The 9,439-nt window shown below is 36.4% G+C and overlaps 2 protein-coding genes across 2 annotated transcripts in view; one reads left to right on the forward strand and one right to left on the reverse strand.

The window, feature by feature from the left end:
* The window catches only part of Bif (protein phosphatase 1-binding protein bifocal), a 38,695-nt gene extending 32,619 nt beyond the window's left edge, over positions 1–6,076 (forward strand). Inside the window, exons 3-4 of the mRNA XM_071774274.1 lie at positions 3,192–3,381; positions 3,707–6,076. Coding sequence (XP_071630375.1) covers positions 3,192–3,381; positions 3,707–3,933 — 417 coding nt within the window. The 3' untranslated portion in view covers positions 3,934–6,076. The remainder of the gene's footprint in view (positions 1–3,191; positions 3,382–3,706) is intronic.
* A 108-nt stretch (positions 6,077–6,184) lies between these two features.
* Positions 6,185–8,089, reverse strand: LOC139810606 (mediator of RNA polymerase II transcription subunit 22). The gene is made up of 2 exons (XM_071774298.1): positions 7,842–8,089; positions 6,185–6,636 (listed from the first exon to the last, which is right to left on the reverse strand). Exons 1-2 carry the CDS (start codon positions 7,942–7,944, stop codon positions 6,317–6,319), a joined length of 423 nt encoding a protein of 140 aa, XP_071630399.1. The 5' UTR covers positions 7,945–8,089; the 3' UTR covers positions 6,185–6,316.
* Positions 8,090–9,439: the final 1,350 nt, after the last annotated feature.

The following is a 9,439-nucleotide window of genomic DNA, read 5'->3' on the forward strand; positions in this document are numbered from 1 at the left end:
TCTTTAAATAAAAGGTCGCAACGTACATTGCGAAATAAAAGATATTTTTTAGAAGATTTTTTTTTTTAGAGATTTGTCAGAAAATTATTTGAGAAAAGTAAAAAAAGTTCTTAAAGAAATTTCAAGAATATTAGAAATCTTGAAATTCTACGACAGCAGTACAATGCAGCAGTACGTACGCTTCATCGATTGGGGATAGTTCACTGCGAGGTTCGCTGCATCCTTCGTAAAAAATCAATACAGCGATTACACTAATGGACGCGCGGCTCTGTGTGACGATTTGCACGCATCTTTCGAAGAGGTTTAACATCAATTTTTTATGCACATACACTTCTATCAAAATATACATCGTGCAAAGACTTTTCACTTTGATATTCGCTCCTCGTCAATCGTCACGTCATGTTTATCGACAATATTTCCTCGTCGAGAAGAAAGCCGTCTTCCTGCTGCCGTCTTCTTTTCCGTTTTTCCCGATGGGCGTTTTCTCGCGATTGAAAAGACGCTGCGATCTTTGATCGCAAATTGGAGGAGAAAACGGTCAACAACGCAGAACGCCCCGGGCTTCTTTTTTTCTTACAGCGCCGTTAGAAAAGCATGACATTTTTCTAACGGCGTTGTTGTTGTTGCCAATGGAGAAGAATTCTTGCAAAGTTACGTTATCCTGCAACAGCGATTTTCATTCTATCCATTAAGTTGTTACATGGAATAGTTGCAACCAGCGAACATTCACTCATTGGTTATACTGATTACTAAATTTATTCTTATTTCTACATCTTACACAAGGCATATAATTATATTAATTTTGTCAGAAACGTGAATATGCGATATATTTTTACGCAGAAAGATTTAAATTAATACGTAATTGCGAATAAAAATAATTATCTTTCTGGTATACAATATACACACACAGAATTTTAATTATTATTTATATAGATTTCGGACATTTTATTGTTATTAGTTCTTATTTTTATTAATATATCCTAAGCTTTATAAAATTATCACGTTCGAAAATTTATACTTTATTTAAAATCTAAAGATATGGAATATTTTTCTAAAAAATTGAATTACCGAATAATGTTAAAGAGTTATAGATTGCCATATTTAATTTAGTATCTCTGTAATATTCTTCTTTGTTATTTTAATCATTTTCAGATAATCTAACAAAGTCATCTCTATTTGTGATTAACTTGTCGTGCAAATGATATGAAAATAGGTTCCAACATTCAATTTAAAATATCTAGATAATTAGCCTCAAGGATTTTACTTCCGCCGGGTTAAAACCGTTTATGGAAATTCGAGATAATAAATCATATAATTACAAAAAGCACGCAACAATGAATCAAGTTTAATCATGAAATACGCAACGGTGAGCCGCGTAATTACAGTGTATTGAAAATTAACATTCGAAATTAACATTCGATTTCATCTTAAGCTCGAGAGCGACACTCAATCAAAATATCTTATCGGTTAGATTAGACAGTGGCATTCGTAAAAGAGAATCAGCATGCTTCTTCTGTACGCAATTCGATTATCATCGAGTATTTATCAGACTTTTTCTCTTTTATTATCAATTTTATCGCGCGACCGAGAAGATCAATCAATTATTTTTAATAATGCCAACGATCGATTTCAACGATCGATAAAAGATCTGAATCTGAGATGGATCTAATCAAGGCACTGAAGCATGGTATTTAAAATCGCTCGTCGCGGGAAAGGAGGGGGTCTCTGAAAGATGACTGTGGAAAGTCTCGCGTTCGTTCCTCAAGTTTTGCTGTTAATGCCACTTGACCAGCTAGCCGGAACGGTCCATGATTGTCGCATTCACTCGCTCGGTGAGAAAATGCTAATTGCGATTCGCGACGAGGAGTACGAGGAGCACTCCCGGAAAAGTGGAGCGCCGCTTTAGAAAGCGCGGTAAACGCTTAAAGCGATTTTTCGCGTCTCTTGGGTGCTCGTTTATTTTGGGAACTCCTGTGCGTCGACGACGCAAAACAAAAGGCGAGGAAAAAAGAACGGCGTATGAATGGCGATTTAATCGGGTCAGAAAGCGCGCGATTCGGAATCGCGTACCCCGCGAAGAAACGTCCTGCTAGACGTTTGAGATCGACCTGTCGATTTGGGTTTTTGGGTTTTTGTTGTCTTAGGTTTCACGACGCCTCGGGAAGAGAGAGAACGGTGCATGCGTATAATTATACGAAGCGAGCAGTCAACCCCTAGTTGAAATAATCGCCGGTACTGTTATCGCCCGGACTGACGTGGCCAGTAGCGGATTGATGCAAATCTTAGCTTTATATCAAATCGGAATACGTTCGTGGAATATTTATGTCGCATGTACACGCGGATAAAAAAATATTCTTATCTCTATATACTTAAAAAGATTATTTCTAAAAATGTTTTTAGAACGTATAACTCTCTGAATACATAAAAATATGAGTTATATAACTTATTGTTTAAATAGCAACAAAAAGAATTATTTTACCTTCCCCTTTCGACGGAGATGCATTAAAAGTTTCGTGTTTTTGATATATCTCTGCATAAAATCTGATTCCAAACTTTCCGAAGACATGATTTGTCGTAAAAGAAGTGGGAATTTTCAGATGAGGAAAAGATATATTTAGCCAAACCGAAAACAAGTATCATCTTCTAAATTCTTGTCGCATATTGACACGAAGACTGACGTTTAATCATCTGTAAAGGGGATAAATTTGCTTTCTCTGACGATGCGACGTCGAACGAAGACAAAGACGGCGACGACGACGACGACGACGGACGGACGGACGGACGGACGGACGGCGATCGCTTCCACTCACCTGCTCACAGGTCGAAAAAGCATCGAGTGTGACCGGTTACTGTTATTCGAGGCTACATTACATGCGGTTGCCGTTGTTTGTTCTCCCCGTATCTCATTTGTACCGCGCGCGGCAACGCTTATTACACGAAGCGCGCCTCGCAAAATTTTTCCGCGTATAACTGTTCCGCCGAAGGCGCAAAAGGCGAACATAAATCGCCGCGCTGGATGCGTAACACGTGTTTACATATGCGAATACCCTCGGCGAGTAATACACCCATGGCGATTCTTCTGGCCCGCGCGCGCGTGCACATAAATTAATTCATATGCCGAACGCACGATAGTTCCATGCAAATCGCTTCGCATTATGCTCATTATGCTAATTAAACCGTTGTGATTTCAGCATCGAATACAGTTCGACGACACCGCCACTCGCACCTTCGAATACCCCAGCGAAGCATCGATCCTCGAAGGCGAGACCAGCAGCGTGGACGGCGAGACTTCTAGTTCCACGCTCGAGAAACAGTCTACGCCGTGCAACAACAAAATCTCCTCGACAACCAGCTCGACGACGAACATGCCGTCCCTTCTCGGTAAGATCAAACTTGAAAATTCCCGTTTGCAGCTTGACAACACATTTTTGCAATTATTTCAATATAACAATATCGAAATTAATAATTATTATAATTATAATATTAATATTATTAACAATATCATAATTAAGTAGTTAAAACGAGCTGAAATTAATATATATCTCAAAATATTCCAGAGATATCGTTGACAAAATCACAGAAAATTTACCTCAGCGGTTTAACTTCAATAATCCTGTTATTTAATCGATAAACAAAAGCTAAATTAAATAGACGAATAGATAGAAGCAAAATGAACATAATGCTACTTAATGCCTGTTATCCGCAGGTGGGGGTGGACTAGCCAGTTACACACCTAGCAAAGTGGACCTGACGTCGGAGGGCTTCGAGCTGGGCATTACCAGGGCCATATTGATGGTCCCCGCCCCGACTGCAACAACAACGACGACGACGACAACCGGACAAACCGAGAATGCGAGTGAAGTGGAATACTTGAGACCGGCTCAAGACGCGGGCGCTTGGGGCTCGGAGACGACCGGCGATCTTCTTTATTGAAAAGAAATGCAGAATGATGCCTTACCATCAGCAGCTCAACGTCCCTCCGCGCCAACAGAACGAACGAACGAAACGGGAATGAAACTTATAAGGCTAACAATAAGTATTCCTTTTTTTTTTCCTAGCTGCGAGAAGATCGCGAGAAACCACACAAAAGCAAAAGAGAATCAATATATTATAATAAATTTTAATATTAAAAAAAAAAAAGATTTACGACAAATGCTCACATAACCATACAAAGCGAATTTTTCATAGAAAACAGGTTTAAGACGTTCGCGTTCGTGACCGGACGATATGTCGGACCACAGATAAGTTATCGTCAAATGCACATTAAATTAAGCGAACTTTTTTTTTTAATTATGAAAAGGAATCAAAAGCGCAATCTCCGCTCATGAACGCGTCGAGTATTGAAAGCGAAGTTTATTTAGATGATTAAGAACTAACAGTATCATTCCAAGTATATGCATTTACTTTGTATCGTTACGCTATGTCAAATCAGCGGGACTTTTCCTACACGATGAATCATCGAAACTGCCAAGATACGCTATATAGTGCTGCTTTTTTTTATAATAGCACTCGAAAGGAAGAGCCCGGCGACTGATACTCCATTGCTTAGAGGAAAAAAGATAAAAACAGAGCATATCATCTTGCTGGCATATTTTATAAGGTAGAGGATAAATCGACGGGAGAATCGAGAATTTTGTAACCTTTTTGAGATTACTTTAGTGCTAAGCTGTGAGTGTTCAAGCTGCCAGTAAAAGGCCAGAGTTTTATGCGAGTTTTTTTTTTGGTAGAAAAAGAGGCAAACGATTGAATGTCTTTGAGATTCAATTGGAGGGGGAATAAAAAGTTCAGGAAAAAAAAACCAGCTCGAGTTTAGATTTGTAAACGTTTTTGCCAAAGTAGAACGTAAGTCTACTTAGTATATTTAATAATGTATATGTACAATAAGTATTCCAGTTCGACAAAACTGTAAGAATTGTAAATTTCAACATACATCGTCATTTGTATCGAATGTATGGCAAATCATACTATGCCTTGCAAATGCGAAGATAAGCCATTACAGCGTATGCGTCTTTTCATATTGAGTTTGCATTTATTTTCCAAGGATCATAAATACATAAAACTAATAGCTTTCCAGCATAGGAGTTGCAGAAGAAAACGGCGGTTTAATGTTAATTATTAATTTTAAGGGAATTTTGTATATACTAAATTATTGTGGATCTTGCAGAGCCATCCAAGATAAGTTAATTGAATCACGAAAGTTCGAAAAAAAATTACATTGCTTTAAGATCAGCTTTCTTGTACTTCTTGTATTACTTTTGTTCTTTTCTTATTTTTTGTGTTAATTTTTTTTGTATCGTCTATACGTAGCATCTCGGATGCGTTACCACGGATAATCGAAAATATTGTTTTGAATCGTGTAGGTGTAGGTATTTAATAATGTATGATTGTAACGATATGTAGGTAATACGATTTTATTACTTGGACAGTGGACTGATTCAAGCGAGAAAATGCGATAAAAAGATAATTTATTACGAAGGTGCATTATAAAAGTGAACCGCTGCCGCGCGTTTTGTTAGAATTTCAAATATATTTACTTTATTTAGATGCTGTACCAGTTCACCGAATAGCTTGTGATGTACCGCATTGTTTGAAAGACTTGTTCTTGTGTCACAGCGTTGTGTCTTACACTGTGATATTTTTTGTTAATCTTTTCTAGTGTAAAACATAAATTTCCAATTATTCGTCAGACTCAACAAGTCGTCAATACTCTTTGTATCTCGTTGCTACAATACACGAATATCGCAAGAACCAAGTCGGATTGCGTTTGTGCAACATTCCAAATTGAAACTGTATACGTATAGATCTTCTTTTTCTAATTTGTCAATTAATTAATCAATTGTAATCTCCTTACTCTATACAGGAGAGCTGTGTAACAGTTTTGTAAATTACCGTTGTACAGAGAATCACGAAATACCACATTTCGAGTAAACAGTAATGAGTGGAAACGATTGTGAGGTGACTATTAATAACTGAAGCTTGGATCTATATTACCTTCTTAAATATATAAAAGTATCGTGTGATGTATTGTCTATGTGTTACAAAATATCGAAGTAATAAAAGAGACAATTACTCCTTATTTCTTACTCAGGACTCTAATCTATAAATTTCCACAAGAGTAAAAGAATGCAGTAAAACGTTATAGAAAATTAATCTTATTTATTTAAATAAATGGACAATGTACAAATTGAATGAATGAGTCATATTTTGTGATTCGGGTTAGAAAACAGTCTCACACACACATATATATTACAGGACTAGCGTTAAATCAAGCTTGAACTTAAACTAACGTTAAACTAATGCTAAACTTAAACTAGTGTTATTTGTATATCGAAGTATAATATTCCTCTTCGAGATCATATAAATCCGCGGCCATGTCGTCCCTCAAGGAAGCCAGTTTTTGATCACATTCTACTTGCTTAGTCCTAAATAATTTTCCATTTTGTATTATGGCGTCGTTTACAGAGGGAAAATCATTCAAGATTAAATACTGCTTTATGTCAGAGACTAGTTTCATTAACGACTCGCCGGCACGCACGATATTGGCTGCTCTGACATGCATTTCGTATGTATCTTGCTCACATTGCGTCATTCGAGATAGTTGAGACTCAGTTTCCCCTTTTGCGAGTTTAATTATCTCTGGAAATAACAGAAACACACCGAAATTATTAAGACATAAAAAATTATAAAGACAAAAGAAATGCAAATCATTAGATTCAATATTACCTAATATTAAATCTTTCATCTCCTAAATTCTATATAGCCTGCGTTTGCTTTGGATCCTTTCGTGCTAAAAACACCACTCCATCTTTTTTCAATATGTAATAAGCAAAGATAGAGATTGATGCTTTCAGCAAAAACGCTCAAAGCGAACGCAACCATAATCTTCCTTGCAAATTCTACATAAATACATAAAGATAAAAGTTGTACTTATTGTATGATTATATTACTATATTATGTGCTGCTACGTCAACATTCTAATATTATTGCGATACAAATTTTTATTTTTTTTAACTTTTTTATATATTAATGTAGTTTAAAAATAATTACCGCACATCATCTTTTACATTTATTTCATATTTATGCCTTTAACAATATTATGCCTAATAACGTTATCTTATATCACTTTTAGTTTTTTAATATTTCTGATTTGTGCTATGTCTATTGACTGGAAATGACACAAAAATAAATACTTTCTTAAATTCATTTAGATATAAACTTCTAAACACGTTATAGACTTTTTGAGAAATTAGAAATAAAATGATGGAGTACTAAACAGTTTCAGCAATTGTTTGTCGAGCGAAAAATTTTATCTTGATTTTTAATCTTACCATCCTACATAAAATGTAAGAAATTTCAAGTGAATATATGTCCTGGGGAAGTATTCTACTGTAAAGAAACAACAAACAAATTCCGAGATAATGGATTAAATAAATTGTGACACTGCACTCGCGGAGGATGGAAATCCAAATAATTGGACAAGGCTCAACATTATTGGAATGCAATAATAGTCCGTTCCTTGAAACTGCGCTATATTATACTTTCTGCAGTTAAAATAAATATACAATTGAAGGAAAAGAGAGGAAAGGTAAAATGCCCAGAAAGTTTAATTTAAAAAAAAACAAGCCCAATTACTGGAGGCGAAAACGGGAGTTTAAAAGGTGCCTTCAACCCATTCGTAGGATTGTATAGCACATAAGACTCATTTTTCCTCGCTTAGAGATATTTGCTTAAAGTTTTAATTGAAAGAAACTCGCAAAATAACTTGAAGTAACGTAGCTTGGAGCGGAAAACGCCTACGAACAATAGGTTAGGATATCTAGATATACAGGTTAGAGAGGTACCTTCGAAATTTTCCAACATGGACTTCACGTCGTCCTTTAACCTCGTCGTGTACGATTTCAGTAACGCCTCCTTACTCTGAGGAAGCGCACGTTGCGTGGCCATCGTGCCACAAGAAAACGGAATAACACGTGTAACACCGTCGACGTCTTCGCAGGACACAATACAGCCGGCCCAGTGCCCAGTGATAGCAGTGATAACTTGGATAAGTTGCAAATCAAAGAGGATGAAAGAGGAAGGAGGTGAAGGAACATACCTTGCGCATGCGTAAAGCGATATGCTGTTTACGTCTCAGGTATGTATACATTTTGCTACAATAAACGATGTCATTGGACTCTTTCGAAGGAAAGGAAATATTAAATGTAGATAATGATTATATATAAAAGTATTACTTATTGTTAGAGATAGAGACCCAGACAACACCGTGTCTAAAATCGGGACATAAGACGTCTTTTAGACGTCTTTTTTTCGTTAGACGTCTAAAAGATGTCTTTTAGGGGTCAGGCACAATGACAAAAATAAGGAATAAGATAAAGGAATGAGGAATAAGGGAATGTCGCATCTCACTTCAGTACACACGTATACATTAAAGTGAGATGCAACATGCCTTATTCCTTATTCCTTTATCTCATTCCTTATTTTTCTCATTGTGTCTGAGCCCTTAGACGTCTTATGTCCCACTTTTGGACATGCGTGCTGCTGTCTGGGGATTCACAGGAGCTCCAGAAAACATCTGCATAGTATACTTGACACGAGTATGCTAAAGTTGATCACATGATCAATGACGTACCTACTCACGCATACGCGTGAAAGTCCCGCCCGAAAGAGATTCGTCCCTCTATTCGCACAGGATACAAATAAATAAATAATTCTTCATTACTTAATTTAATGATTTTTCATTACTTAAATAAATGATTCTTCATTAACTGATACGTAGAAAGAGAGGCTCGAGAGATATTGGAGATCATATACCGTCTTTCTCTGACAAAAGATAGCGGGGGTTGTCCGAGGTGAAAAGTTAAGATTTCCCTTGATAGCTACTTTCAAATTGAAATTTTGCAAAATGTTTGCTAAAAAATTTCGTCGGCAAAATACTAAGATATAACAATAATAACAAATCTGTTGCAGAAACCAACAGAGCAGCTTTTCAAGATCTCATTTCTGTTTAGTTTGTTTTCCCCACTAATTGTAAAGCATTAGGTATTGTTGACATCAAGTTTGCTCGGTCCATTTTTAAAGACGACTTTGGACAAACTCCGATTAACTTAATCGGCGATTAATTCAATTGACACAGACTTGCTGAACGTAAACTTTCTAATTATAGAATTTATTGTATATTGTATAATCTTTCCATGTTTTATAACAAAAGTCACAGATATTTGATAAGTTAATTATTAATTAAATTAATCGGAGTTTTGTCGAAGTCACCCTTCCATCGTGCTATAAATTGACCGTTTTGAAAGAACCATGCGCTTTTACGGATTTCGCAAACCTAGAGGCCAGATATATAAGTAGAACACAAAACTCATAATAATCCGGATATGTCCAGATGTCCAGGTAACTTTTGAGCGATCGAATAAAGTCACGATCACGTCATCAC

This window comes from Temnothorax longispinosus, chromosome 3 (assembly GCF_030848805.1).
Source record: "Temnothorax longispinosus isolate EJ_2023e chromosome 3, Tlon_JGU_v1, whole genome shotgun sequence".
Classification (NCBI taxonomy): Eukaryota; Metazoa; Arthropoda; class Insecta; order Hymenoptera; family Formicidae; genus Temnothorax; species Temnothorax longispinosus.

What these genes read in the sequence shown, in the direction of transcription:
- LOC139810606 (XM_071774298.1), bottom strand. Translation starts at nt 7,944, where the DNA reads ATGGCCACGCAACGTGCGCTTCCTCAGAGTAAGGAGGCGTTACTGAAA. An exon ending in CATGTTGGAAAATTTCGAAG is followed by an intron (nt 6,637 to 7,841) that starts GTACCTCTCTAA and finishes TGTTATTTCCAG; the next exon opens with AGATAATTAAACTCGCAAAA.